Source organism: Octopus sinensis, linkage group LG13, assembly GCF_006345805.1.
Source record: "Octopus sinensis linkage group LG13, ASM634580v1, whole genome shotgun sequence".
In the NCBI taxonomy this organism is placed as follows: domain Eukaryota; kingdom Metazoa; phylum Mollusca; class Cephalopoda; order Octopoda; family Octopodidae; genus Octopus; species Octopus sinensis.
In genome coordinates this window covers 37,717,588-37,732,587 of record NC_043009.1, presented here as the reverse complement: position 1 = coordinate 37,732,587, position 15,000 = coordinate 37,717,588, and the positions used below count along the sequence as shown (strand labels likewise).

Sequence of the window (15,000 nt, the reverse complement as noted above, 5' to 3'; positions counted from 1 at the left end):
ATGGCTGTAGGGAAATACAAATAACTGGATTTTAAAAGAGAATTTCATGATGAATGAGTTCGCAGACAACTATAGATTTTATCTTGTTCTATTTTGATGATAATAATACATAGTTATGTAATCAATCAGCAATTTGCATAGAACTCATGACACTGTGTCACATGATTTTTGTCCTCGGGCAGCAACTGTTATTTCCTATTTACATACCCCTGCCAAAAGTATGTAAAATGGCTAATATTTCCTTCAAACTTTGCTTTTCTTACATTTATTTAAACCCCAAAGAATCCCTCTTAACACATGGCTATGATGTTCCCTTGCTACTCCTGCTCATGATCAGATGCACATATTGTAAGACACTAAAGGGACATGCTGAAGTGGTTAAGGTCAAGCAACTAACAAGCAAATCTGTGGTAACTGAGCAGACTATCTCTTATGATAAAAGGCAGATTTTCTCTGCCTCCCAAACCTTTCGTTTTTTATACAATTCTACAATATAGAATTTCTTCAGTTTACTATAACACTTTTTCTGCTTCAGCAACTTAGCACTGAATCTGTCTGAAATGTAATGGAAAATGAACCAGTTTCAGAACATTGATGGCCAGGTCACAAAAGCAAAGTTTGAAAGAAATAGTAGTCATTTCTTTTGATTTATAAATAGAAGCAAATAGGAATAACACTAACCAATAGCAAAAAATAATATTAGGGAGCAGAGAAAAAAAGGAAAAACAAAGGAAGAAGTACAAAAAGGACATGAAGAATTATGCAAGACGGGACTACACAATCAATTCCATGTAGCCACAACAGAAGTTGCTGGAAAAAATAGGTGGGATTGGCTGATGAAAGTAATACTAAAAAAAAAAGACTGAGAGCACTATACTGGCAACACAGGACCAAGCTCTAGCCACAAACTGGAGGGTCAGCCTGAGGAATGAGCAAGTGTCTCAGCTGTGCCACACCTGCAATAGAATGGATGAAACCATTGCCCATATCACAAACAAATGCCCTAGACTTGCCCGAAACCACTACAAGGTGTGGCAACATGACCAGGTAGTGAAAGTGCTACATTGGAAACTGTGCGAAAAAGTGGGGGCTAGAGAGAGGCAAGACATGGTATGAGCACAAACCACAGAGGGTGGCAGAGTTGGAGACTAGCAAAATCCTCTGGGATTTCCCAATCCAAACAGATCAGATGCTAGAGCATAACATATAGCATATGTGGTGCACCTTGTCCACCTAGTGATGGTGGACAAGGTGCACCACATATGCTATATAGTTGATATTGCATGCCGCTTTGCCCCATGAATAGTCAAGAAGGAAGGCGAAAAGATAGATAGATACAATCCTTTAAGTATGAAATAGCCTGACTATGGAAAATGAAGAAAGTGAAGATAGTGACAATTATTGTTGGGTCCTTGGGAACAGTATCAGAAGGCATCAAGAAGAATATAAAGGAAATTGGAATAGAGTGTTCAGTAGAATTAAACAGCCGAAATCTGCGATGAGGGATCAGTTTCTGACTGAAGAACGAAGGCTTTGAAAGATCCGTTTGTCTTTTTGTTCGTCCCTTCGTGTATTTCACGTTATTTATTTATGTAAAGGTTTATTATATATTTCGCAGCGTACGTGCATAATAACTTCTTTATGTTTATCATATCACCACCCCTGCACGATGTCTTTAAACTATTTTCTTTCCTTCGCCATTGCTTCGTTGCCAAATTGTTTTGGCGCCTTTTTCTCCCAGCCTCTCTGATTCCTTCTCTCCCTCTTTCTCTTGGTCACTGCTTCTTCTCTGATTCCTTCTCTCCCTCTCTCTCTTGGTCACTGCTTCTGTCCTCGCCTTCCACCCTCCTTGGTCCCCTCTCTCTCTTACCCCCTTCTCTCTCTTACCCTCTTACGACTTGCTGCCTCAGCCATTCTGTTGCCATCGGCCGCTTGTTCAACATGTGTCTTATCACCGAAAAGGTAATTATTTTTCCACGCTTGCTGATATTGTTTTTGTGTCTCTCTTTTTGTCTCAAAGCCATAGGGCGCCTGTGTCAGCCATGTTTTTAACCGTTACTGTCTCCAAAAAAGATTTTTCGTTTCATGTTCGTCTCTGTTGCGTTGCATTCTTTCCTTCTGTGGCTGGCTGATTCAGAGCAGATCTCAGAATTAAACAGCCGAAATCTGCGATGAGGGATCAGTTTCTGACTGAAGAACGAAGGCTTTGAATGATCCGTTTGTCTTTTTGTTCGTCCCTTCGTGTATTTCACGTTATTTATTTATGTAAAGGTTTATTATATATATATATATATATATATATATATATAGAGAGAGAGAGAGAGAGAGAGAGAGAGAGAGAGAGCAATAAGAAAATGGAGGGGTCATGAACTACCTATTGATCCACTCCATTTTCTTATTGCTCTATAAATTATAAACTCTATATCTGGATGGATTCATATTAAACTCTGTTGGACTTTTGGATTTTACTCAAAGGATATTGGAATATTACACATATATACCATTATGCCTATAAAACGGATTTACAACTTCAATACCCATACATATCTTGCATCTATTTTCTTTCCTCCACCTTACTCTCTATTTGTATCACATCGAAACTAACTATGACTTAATTTTTCCGATGAAGGGATATTATTAATTAATATCCTAGAAACAGCTGTAAGACCTTCTATCTATAAATGCTCATATATCTATACAGCCTTGGTTTTTTTATCTCATTACACAAAAAAATTCTTATACATTATATATATATATAATCAAATCAAATCAAAATAGAAAAAATAGATGAACATCAATGGAATTTGTATCTTGTGGTACCAGTGCCTGTGGCACACAAGAAATCCATCAGTGCTGTAGTCAGTGCGGTGGGCACATGACAAACACCATCCGATCGTGGCCGTTCGCCAGCCTCATCTAGCACCTGTGTCGGTGGCACATAAAAACACCATCCGAAGACCCGGCAAGACTAGTCAGGCCATAACCCATGGCCCCTACCTGGGACGTAGTCAGTCCACCTGTGCATACCTTCCTTCTTGTGACACTTGTGAAGACCTGTTGAGGCAAGTGAAAATCAAAACAATCAAAATAGATGAACATCAATGGAATTTGTATCTTGTGGTACCAGTGCCGGTGGCACGTGGCACACAAGAAAACCATCCGAACGTGGCCGTAGCCAGTACCGCATCGACTGGCCTCCGTGCTGTGGGCACGTAACAAGCACCATCCGATCGTGGCCGTTTGCCAGCCTCATCTGGCACCTGTGTCGGTGGCACATAAAAACACCATCCGAGCGTGGCCGTCTGCCAGCCTCGTCTGGCACCTGTGTCGGTGGCACATAAAAACACCATCCGAGCGTGGCCGTTTGCCAGCCTCGTCTGGCACCTGTGTCGGTGGCACATAAAATCACCCACTACACTCTCGGAGTGGTTGGCGTTAGGAAGGGCATCCAGCTGTAGAAACACTGCCAGATCTGACTGGACTGGTGCAGCTTTCGGGCTCCCCAGACCCCAGTTGAACCATCCAACCCATGCTAGCATGGAAAGCGGACGTTAAATGATGATGATGATGATGATGATGATGATTTAATTAGTGTTAATTATGTTTTCATGAAATAAATTTCGAATGAGTTTCTAACCTGGTTTCCATTCTCATTTACTGCCATTTCACTTCACAGCTTGAAAACAATTAGGTTTGTAATCAGGTTTTACATCATCATCATCATCATCACCATCATCATCACCATCATCATCATCATCATCATCATCACCATCATATATATACACACACACATGCATATTTACACACACTCACACACACACACATATCTATATTGCTATAGAGCCTCTTCAATGAAACCAGTGCATGTAAAGAATTTTTTGTCACCACTCTGTACTTCCTTAAAGGACGTGGTAGCACATTTATTTACATGCTGAAGTGGAGATATCAAATCCATATCATACCATACCATGTTAAAAGACTGTTCAAAAACACTCCCTCCTATGTCTGTGATTAATGTAAATTAAATCAAAATTTAGGTCATTTTTAGATGTAAAGATAAATAAGTGGCAAGTTAGATCATCTTAGCAGATAAGTGGGTTTGTAATTAATCAACTCCATGGGATTTGAGTAAGATGGTTGCTCAAGAAAAGGGATTATGAAGGGGATGCTCATTGATGGCAAGGATGGTATTTGTCAGTATGACAACCAGGAAAACTAGGGAAGTATTTAACAGGGATCTAACAAAATAAAATAAAAATAATATAAGTATAAAATGTATAAAAATATAAAATAATTCCAATATAATGTTATATTTTTTATCATTTACTTATTTCAGTTATTGAACTGCAGCTGGGGCACTGACTTTGAGGGTTTAGTTGAATACAGCGACTAGAGTACTTATTTTTAAAGTCTGGTACTTATTCTATCAGTTATGTATTGTGTGTGTGTGTGTGTGTGTGTGTATGCATGTGTGTATAGAGTGTTAGGTGTGGTGTACAGATACTGTGAGAAAAAAGGTTGCCAGAATTTTGGAAAAAAATCTTTTTATTTATCCATTCTTTATCGAACTTGTCAAATATAATTTTTTTTTAATGAAATCAGCTGGGTAGTTCTCAAGTTTTAGTGATGCACACACACACATTCTCAAGTTTATATATATACATGAGAACTACCCAACCAATTTCATTCAAAAATTCTATTTGACAAGTCCGAGAAATGAATGAAAGTGCCAATAATAATGAATGAATAAAAAGAGTTTTTTCCAAATTCTGGCGACCTTTTCTCTCTCGCTCTCCCTATATATATATATATATACATATATATATGATGGGTTTCCACACAGTTTCTATCTATCAAATTCACTTGCAAGGTGTTGGTTGACTTGAGGCTGTACTAGAATACACTTGCCCAAAGTACCATACAGTAGGACTAAACCTGAAACCACATGGTCACAAAGTGAGCTTCTTAACTACAGAGCCATGCTTATGCTTAAATGATATAATACTAGTTCCAAATTTTGGCACAAGGCCAGTAAATCATGGGGGAGCAGGTAAGTAGATTACACCAACTCCAGTGCTCAGCTGGTACAACCCTGAAAGAATGAAAGGTAAAGTTGACCTCAGTAGAATTTGAACTCAGAACATAAAGATGGACAAAATACCACTAAGCATTTTACCCAACATGCCAACAACTCTGCCAGCTTACCATGTTCCTAAATGATATAATATAAAATATACAATGTAATTCTCGATACATCGTTGGATGCAATACTTGGATACATTATTAACATCAAATCCTGATGTAACCAAGTGCTTAGAGTCTTATAATATCACCTTCATCCTGGCAATCCAACTGAGGTTGATCAAGCCCCAGCTTGCATCCAAGTGGTATCCCACTTTTTTTTTGTTTTGTGGGTCCTAAGACTTATAAAACCAAGTTCAACCTAGTTTCCATATAAGTAACTGATATTACAACACTCCCTCTGAACAGGATACCAGTTTGTCCATCTTCATACTTAACTTCACAGCTATTCCTGGAACTCATTTACAGCTGAGCAAATTGGAGCAACATTAAATAAAGTGTTTTTCTTAAAAACGCAAACCATGATCTTCTAATTGTGAGTACAACACTGTAACCACTAGGCTACATGCCCTAGTGAAAGCCAGATTGTATGATGCCTGTGTGCAAACAGCCATGCTACATGACAGTGAAACATAGGCTGTGACTGTAGAAGACATGCTAAGGCTTGAAAGAAATGAAGCTAGTATCCTCCTCTGGAATTGCAATGTCAGTGTGCATGTATCAACAGAGTGTAAGTGTCTTAAGAGAAAAACTGGGAATAAGAGACATCAGATGTAGTGTGCAAAAGAAGAAAACTGTATATGACGGGCTTCTTTCAGTTTCCATCAACCAAATCCACTCACAAGGCTTTGGTTGGCCCAAAGCTATAGTAGAAGACACTTGCCCAGGGTGCCACACAGTGGAACTGAACTCGGAACCATGTGGTTGGTAAGCAAGCTACTTACCACACAGCCACTCCTATGCCTATGAAATTTGTTTTTGTGATCACATGTATGTTGTAGTTTGCAATTTTTGTCATGGACAGGAAGTTGGAACAAAAAGCCAATGTGAAATTTTGCATTAAACTTGAGAAGTCTGCTACAGAGACAGTGAGTGACCACACTTCAGCAAGCTTACAGTGATGAGGCAATGGTATGCTTCAAAAGCAGGTGAGCAATCTGGAAGAGTGCCGTAAGTATCAGCCCTGGAAATGTGGAGAAAATCCATCAGCTTGCGCATGAGGATCAACAGAAGATAGTCAATGTTTTGAAGCATTTGTGGAAGGACTTTCAGCGAAGAATTGGATTCTTCACAATGACAATCCACTCCGTCATTGAACTCTCTTCAGTCATGTGTTTCTCACCAAAAACAACATGGTATCACTTCCACACCCACCTTATTTTCAAAATTTAGCACCTGCAGACTTGCATAGCTTTCCCAAGACAAAAATGCAGTCAAAGGTTGCTGCTTGTCGAGATCAGGAGCAAATGACAGAAGGTCCTTGACTCACTTACGGAAAATGACTGCCAGGCCGGATTCTAAAAATGTCAGGAACACTGGGACCAGCGTATTGCTGCGCAAGATGACTATTTCTAAGGAGATGATGTTAAAACTTAGATAAATAAGTTATTTTTTAATGTTCACCTTCCTTACTGATTCTCTAAAAATTCAATTAGTCTCATAGTTTTCAATTTAACCATGGCATTTCCAAAGTTAGTGTTTATTACATATGATCGACAGTAACACATTTTCACTCACTCACACACACATACATGTACACATATGCAAACACACACTCAAACACACAATTTCTTATCTAATTGTTTGTCTGTTTCTCTCTCTTTCTCCACACACACACACATATATATAAACAGATGGATTGTGGTTCACTACCGCTGTTTCAAACATGTTTTTTATTGATCCAAAAAAGAAAACATTTCATCAGCTGTAAAAACCATGCCAAAACTGACCTTGCCTATGCTGGTGCCACATAAAAAGCACTCAGTCCATTCTGCAGATTGATTAATGTTAGGAATGGCATCCAGCCATAAAAACCATGCCAAAACAGAGGCTGATGTAGTTTTCTACCTGGCTGGCTCCTGTCAAACTGTCCAACCTATGCCAGTATAGAAGGTGAACATTAAACTATGATGATGATAATGATGATATATCATGATGATGATGATGATGATATATATATATATATATATACATATATATATATAGGTTTGTATGTAATGTACAGTGTACATGCATGTATATGTGTGCATATAGACACACATACACATGTACATACACAACACACATCTTACACATTTCTATTAATATATAAATTAAACCAACTTACCTTGTTTCCTTGTAATACACTGTCTTCCTTTCAATATTCCATATGCAGTGTGTTCAATTATATGGTGAGCTTAGTTATGCAACATATCTTGTTATACAGTGAGTTTAATTAGACAGCATTTCCCATTATACAATATATTTAGGTATAGAATGTGTTCAAGTTATATAGTCTGTCCCATTCTTGCATGAGCTTAGATATGCAATGTGCCTTATAAGTTGTCATGTAGTTCATGCAGTGATAATGTGCTTGTTATTTGTGCAATGACTTTTGTTATGCAGTTTATTCTGTGATACTATTAGGTACAATGCTTAATATAACACCCTGTTTCACCACATAAAATCATACTCTACTACTGCGCAAAACTACACTGCGCAAAACTAGTCTACAATATGCTTCACTACACAGCAATACCTAATTATTTAACCCTTAACCTATCCAAAGCATTTTCATATGTTTGTCCTAAACATCCAAGCTTGCTTTCAGACTGTGAAAGTTAGTTAAATGGGTGACTGATATTTTGGCTTGACTGCATGTCACTCCCATATAAACACCAAGTTTTCAATGAATCTATATATTTACATAAAGACATAGAGAGATTGTTAAGTATATTAAACTGAATGCTAATGACAAATATATGAGAAATTACCATTTGTATCATCTTTTGTGAAAGGTAGAAGAGTTCAGTTTGCTGGACATTGTTGTAGAGCTGAAAACAAGGTAATTTCTACTCTTCTCCTCTGGAAGCCATCTGCTCGCAATACCAGAGAGCACACACTCTCCTACCCTGATACAGGCATCCAGCAACAGGACCTCTGTAATGCTATGATGGACTGTGAAGTCTAACGTAACATAGTAAATTCCATTGTCTCGACCATGGTCGAACAATGATGATGAAGTATGTGTCTATGTACATATATTTGGCTAGAAGTGTGAATGTATGTTGAATAGAAATGAGATCTTTATAACTTTGTGTTAGTGAGAAGCAGGAAAGTTCTGTGTTTGTTGCAGACAATGTGATTCTTTTTTAAACTCTGGGTTGAGCAGCAGCCAAGAATCCTCTGTATTCATCTATCTCTCCCTTCAGCCTCTGCTTTCTCAGGAACCTCTGCACTCATTGTCCAATTCCTCTACAGTTATGACCATATGGTGGAAACTCCCATTCAAATCATACAATCGCAAGATGTACCTGAAATATGAATGACCAGAATTCAGGGCAAGTTACCTGATTTGCCATGGCCTATTTCTCATTACTAAGATAATCAGGCTTTTTTATTCTAAGCATTGCTATTAGACTTTTAATAAGTCATTGTTTCATACATTCTGAATAACAAAGCTTTCCTTTCCTAAGTCCCAAGTTTTTTAGTGTGTGAAAATAATTGAGAATGTGTACCATATATATTGCATGGATTCCAGAGAAATATGGCTTGTGTATCACATGTGTCATATATGATAGGCATAGGATTAAAGTATACAATATTTCATTACACAGTATTATTTACTACCCAATGCTATACATCTATCTTCATTTATCATGGGTGTTTGGTTTCAAAAAGCACTGTGCTGGCTGAATAATAGAACATATGAGAAAATAAATAGGTTTTGTTTGAAGCCCCCAAATACCTTCAAATTATTATTAACACACCTAATGATATTGCTTTGTGTTTGGAAATATATTTAGGGTAAAAATTTAATAACATTTGATCAGTAAATAATAAAAACAATTACTGAAAAATATCATAACACGCAAAATCTTTGAGTGATTTGCTGAGCCATGTCCTTGTGAGTATACAATACTATGTAACATAATATTTAACTACACAACACTCTATTTCATATCATATTTAACCACACAACACTCTGCTTCATAACATCATATTTAACTACACAACACTCGACTTCACTACACAATATCAAATTCCATTAAACAACACATCTCTTTGCTATACAACACATCACTACCTTACACCACACAACATTATATGGTGCTACAAAATACTGTACTTCATACTACAACACTGCACAACACAAAGCAATATTCCACTAGATGTCACAATACAATATACATTACACACTGCTGCGCAAAACTTTCAAAACACGTTACAGTATACTTCATTAAAAAACCTTATACAACTATACTTCAATTGACAACACATCTGTCCCTCTATCATACTTTCACATCCTTCAGTACAGCTCTCCTACTCAGTTGAGGTGGTGGTGGTGGTGGGGGTCTTGTCTTGTGAGCACTTGGTGACCTCACTAGTGTCAGTGCCATTAAAAAAAGCACCCAGTACTTCACCCTGTGAGGTGGCTAACATTAGAAAGAGCATCCTGCTATAGAAACTATGCATCAGTAGACACTGGATCCCAGCAGAGTCCTCCTATAATCACAGATTAGCTCAATCGGGGAAGATGGGGAGGGCAACAACAACAACAAAATAACAACAATGCACCACAAAATTATATTACACTACACAACACTAATGGAGGCACAATGGCCCAATGGTTAGTACAGCGGACTCGCGGTCAGACGATCGCGATTTCAATTCCCAAACCAGACACTGTGTGTGTTTAGTGACCAAAAACACCTAAAAAGCTACACGAGGCTCTGGCAGGGGGGGCGACCCCTGTTGTACTCTTTCACCCCAACTTTCTCTCACCCTTTCTCCCTGTTTCTTGAGTAATGCTGCAATGGACTGGCATCCCGTCCAGCTGGGGGTAACACTTACGCCACAGAAACCCGGAAACCGGGCCCATGAGCCTGGCTAGGCTTGAAAAGGACGCATAAATAAATAAACACAACACTAAACAACATTCCCTTTGCACACACACACATATATTAATTACTGGCAAAGACACAGTATTTTTTTGGCAACTATAATATACTACCAAGTATATTAGATGTTTACAAGTCAATATTGTGTCTTATCTTGTGTTAGTAATGCAATGTACTCACTTTTCAGTTTATCTCTTCAGATTTCCTATAGAATTTGAAGCCAGCACTATAAGTTATGATGTTTCATAAACAAATAGATCTATGTAAACAAGGCAATCACAGTTTAGTTGGTATTTAAACAATGTGATCATGGATAGTTGATGGGTTAGTTGTAGTGCTGATGAAAGAGCAATAACTCTCGAAATATGTATATACACCCATTATCTATTTTTCCTATCTTTGATCACATTGTTTACAAAGACGCATATGTTTACAAAGTGTTGTAACTTGCAGTGCTTGCTTTGGATTCTTTAAGAAATCTATTGAGATAACCTTAAAAGTATATATATATATATATATATATATATATATATATATATTGGAATTGAGTTTTGAAGTTCATAAACGCTATAATAGAAAATGTCAAAGTCAGCCTTTGACTTTTTCTATCCAGAAAGGTTTTGCAATCTAATATTTACATGCTATTATTTATAGCTTTATATATACTTCGAGATCCAATTCCATGTTCACTCGAAAGTTTATAAATTTTTATGGCATCAGCAATACATATACATGTATAAACATACATATATATGTATGTATGTATGTATGTATGTATGTATGTATGTATGTATGTATGTATGTATGTATGTATGCGTGTGTGTGTATGTATGTATGTATGTTTGTATGTATGTATGTATGTGCATACATATATATACACACGTGTGTGTATCATCATCATCACTATCATCATCATTTAAAGTTCATTTTCTACAACAGTCCTGGGCAGTTTCTGTTTACCAAATTGCCTCACAAGGCATTAGTTTGCCCCAGATAAGTAGAAGGCACCCATGATGCCATGCTGCTTTTGTTGTTGTTGTTGTTGATAATGTTATAACTGTTGTTGCTGATGACGACTATGATGATGATATTGATGTGACTGTTGTCATTATTCTTTTTTTTTTTTTTGTTTCTTGTAACCTCCATCATTCTCAGTGAGATCTGTTTTCCCTCCCATTAGTGTTAGCAAGTTTTGGTAGCTGTACACTTTTCCCACTGAAAATCTCTGACTTGTCAATATTCCGTCTGTATCCAAATGAAGATAACCTGGTAGCGTCCCGCAAAAATGCATTATTTCCTTGTTGGGAAGATGTAGTTCCATCACTGGAACGAAGCTGACGTGTCTGGTTAACAGATCGCGCTCCAGTGGAACGATTAAATACTTGGTTCATATATTTGCTGAATAAAACCCTACGCAACCGTTTGCCCTGGTTGGCATCACAGCTGTCACCTACTTTCTTCAGATTTAAAAGAATATCTTGCTCTGACTTTTGAGTAAGATTCTGAGACAAGGATGTCATCTGTCGCACTGTTTCTTGCGATTTGTCACTGAAAAGATTGTTAAATTTGTTAATTTCTATTTGTAGTTGGTATTTTAGCAACTTTTTTCTCCATTTGTGTTGGTCACATGTTATTCCCTGAAGCATGACTTGTCGTTGTTTGTCTAGGTTGTAAAATGTGATATTTAACTCACGTTGCAGCCTCTCTTCTTGTGTTTGACACTGTAACTCTGCATACATTTCAGGAAGCGTTAAAGGGACTTGGATATGTCCTTTTAAATTCTCAGTTCAAAGGCAGATAAAAATAAGTAATAGATGAAGTACTTGAGGTTGGTACAATCTGCTAAATCTTTCAAGATGCTTCACCAACTTGGCTAAGGTCCAATAACTGAAATGAGTAAAAGCAAAAGAGTATGTATGTGTATCTACGCACACACACACAAACACACACATCTTTACAGTTAAAGATATGAGCTTATAAATATATAAATAAAAAAAGAATATAAACCAATTAAAAGACTTGGCACATATGTAGAGGTTAATATTCATCATAATTTCTTGACAGTGACTCCAAAATTTAACTTATATGGTATCTTTAAATGATAGTTTGATTGCATTCAACCAGTAAAGCATTGAATTTACTATCAACAAATTATATAACGTACATTATGTATACATATATAAATACATACATATGCATATATATGTGTATGTATATATGAGTGTGTGTATGTGTGCATGTATATGTGTGAATATTTCCGTGAGAGTTAGAGGTTGGTAAGCCAACCAACTAAGGGATAGTACCTATCCAATATATTGCTGGTAGTGTACCCAATTATTAATACCCAAGTGTTGATTATTGCATGGCAATTTCGCAATCGAGTGTCATACATGGGCAGGGGTAAAAAGTGGTTTGTCCTTAATTTATACGGCAAAAAAGAAAATGGAGGGGTTGCAAAAATGACATACATCAGCCGGTAGACATACTATTATGTCTATTTATTCTAAAACATAAGGAAGTATTATAAGAATACATACACATGCAAAACTGTGTTGCATACATATGTACTAGTAATATGTAAAAGAATAAAAGATCAGTTTCTTACAGCCGTTTCTGCCAAGAGGCCACGATATCCTCCGTGCTATCACCATCTCTTTCGTGTTTTGTAGGGATGGGTAGATAAAGTTTGGATGTTGAGTGTGCCTCTAGGCTTCATCAGAGGGTCTAAATGGTTAGGAGAGCCAATACATACAAGAATCAGCTACCAATAGGTACAGTATATTTTTCTTATTGAAGGGAGCATAAGAAGAATAGGAGCAAAACTTAGAGTGAGAGAGGAGTACAACTTAGTAAAATGGATTAGGTATAGGAAAGGGAAGTAAGTCACAGCCTTCCATTGTTGCCTTCCAAGATTCATGTTATTTCGTCAATTCTAGACCTTGCTTCCACACCTGAAACTTCTCCTCTAGTTCTGATAGTGACTCAGCAAAGTCATCAGCAAAGAGGAGCTCCCAGGGGCATCCTGTCTTGAATTCCTCTGTTATCGCATGGAGGACTATGATGAATAAAAGAGGACTGAGGACTGATCCTTGGTGGACCCCTACCTCTACCCGGAATTCTTCACTATACTCGTTGCCAACCCTCACCTTACTGACAGCATCCCTGTACATGGCTTGTACAGCTCTCACTAACCACTCATCTATCCATAGTTTCTGTATTGACCACCAGGTAAGGGATTGGGGAACCCTGTCAAAGGCTTTCTCCATGTCAATGAAAGCCAAGTACAGAGGTTTATCTTTGTCTGTCTTACCAGAAATATGGTATGTGTCTTACCAGAAATATGCAGCTGTCTTACCAGAAATATGGCATCAGTGGTGCTTCTTCCTGACACAAACTCAAACTGCATCTCATCTAAACTAACTCTCTCTTTAATTAGTTGGGCTATGACCCTCTCCATTACTTTCATCACCTGATCCAACAATTTGATACCTCTGTAATTATTTGTGTCTAATGTGTCGCCTTCACCTTTGTAGCAGTTGACTATGGTACTGCTACACTAGTCACTGGGTATGACTCCTTCATGTATCACCTGATTGACTATACAGGTGACAAGACTATAGCTGACACTACCAGATATTTTAAGCATCTCTGCAGTGATTCCTGATGGGTCGGGGGCTATCCCTGTCTTCATACCCTTAATTGCTTTATCTATCAAGGTACTGTTAATTTGGATAGATGGTACTTCTGTTGGGTTGACATTTAGCAGACTCTCTCCCATTCATTCTTTTCATTTAGCAACCTTTCATAGTGGCATTTCCAAGTCAGTCTCCCCTCATGTATATATATATGTATATATATATATATATATATATATATATATATATATATATATATATATATACTAATTTTAGAAATATGGGGGTTTTTTTTATATGCTGACCACTAGTAAAATCATTCATTTTTTTAATGTTATCCTTAATTATATATACACAATTATATATATTTCTTTATTGCCCACAAGGGGCTAAACATAGAGGGGACAAACAAGGACAGAAAAAGGGATTAAGTAGATTATATCGACCCCAGTGTGTAACTGGTACTTTATTTATCGACCCCGAAAGGATGAAAGGCAAAGTCGAACTCGGCGGAATTTGAACTCAGAACGTAGCGACAGACGAAATACTGCTAAGCATTTCGCCCGGCATGCTAACGTTTCTGCCAGCTCGCCGCCTTATACACAATTATGTATATACACACATGCACCCATACAAGCACACAAACATGCACATGTGTGTGTACATATGCATGTTTGTGTGTGTGTGTGCACATGCATGTGTACGTGTGCTTGTATGTGTGCATACATGTATATACATTCAGAAACACACAGAGTCAAACAATAATACTTTGCAATGATAGTAAATGTATTTCTTATCAACAAAAGAGTTAGCAGAAAGCACAATAAAAGTATTTTTTTGAAAATTGGATAAACAGCAATGATACAGAGTAGCTGAAATGAAGACACATTTAAAAATAATACAAAAACTAGATACAGTTACATACAGAAACAGAGAGGGTGAGTGAGAGATGTGCATATATATATATATATATATATATATATATATATATATATATATATATATATATATATATGCACATATGCACATACATACACACACACAGGTATATGACAGAAAGTGATTTCTACAGATTTATGTGAAATGTATGTTATATATTTTATATTATATAATGTGTGTTTGTGTATATATCATCATCATATATATATACATATATATATATATTATATATGCATCCATTAAAG

General features: G+C 37.1%; 1 protein-coding gene across 5 annotated transcripts in view; it reads right to left on the bottom strand.

The window, feature by feature from the left end:
- Positions 1–11,268: 11,268 nt before the first annotated feature.
- The window catches only part of LOC118765800, a 57,041-nt gene continuing 53,309 nt past the window's right edge, over positions 11,269–15,000 (bottom strand). For 3 of the 5 annotated variants that reach the window (XM_036508329.1, XM_036508331.1, XM_036508330.1), the window contains exon 2: positions 11,269–12,068. In XM_036508329.1, the coding sequence (XP_036364222.1) occupies positions 11,333–11,920 (588 nt within the window). In that variant the 5' untranslated portion in view covers positions 11,921–12,068 and the 3' untranslated portion in view covers positions 11,269–11,332. Of the gene's footprint in view, positions 12,134–12,786; positions 12,906–15,000 lie in introns of all 5 variants that reach the window. The other 2 variants (XM_036508332.1, XM_036508333.1) reach the window with 2 other exon arrangements.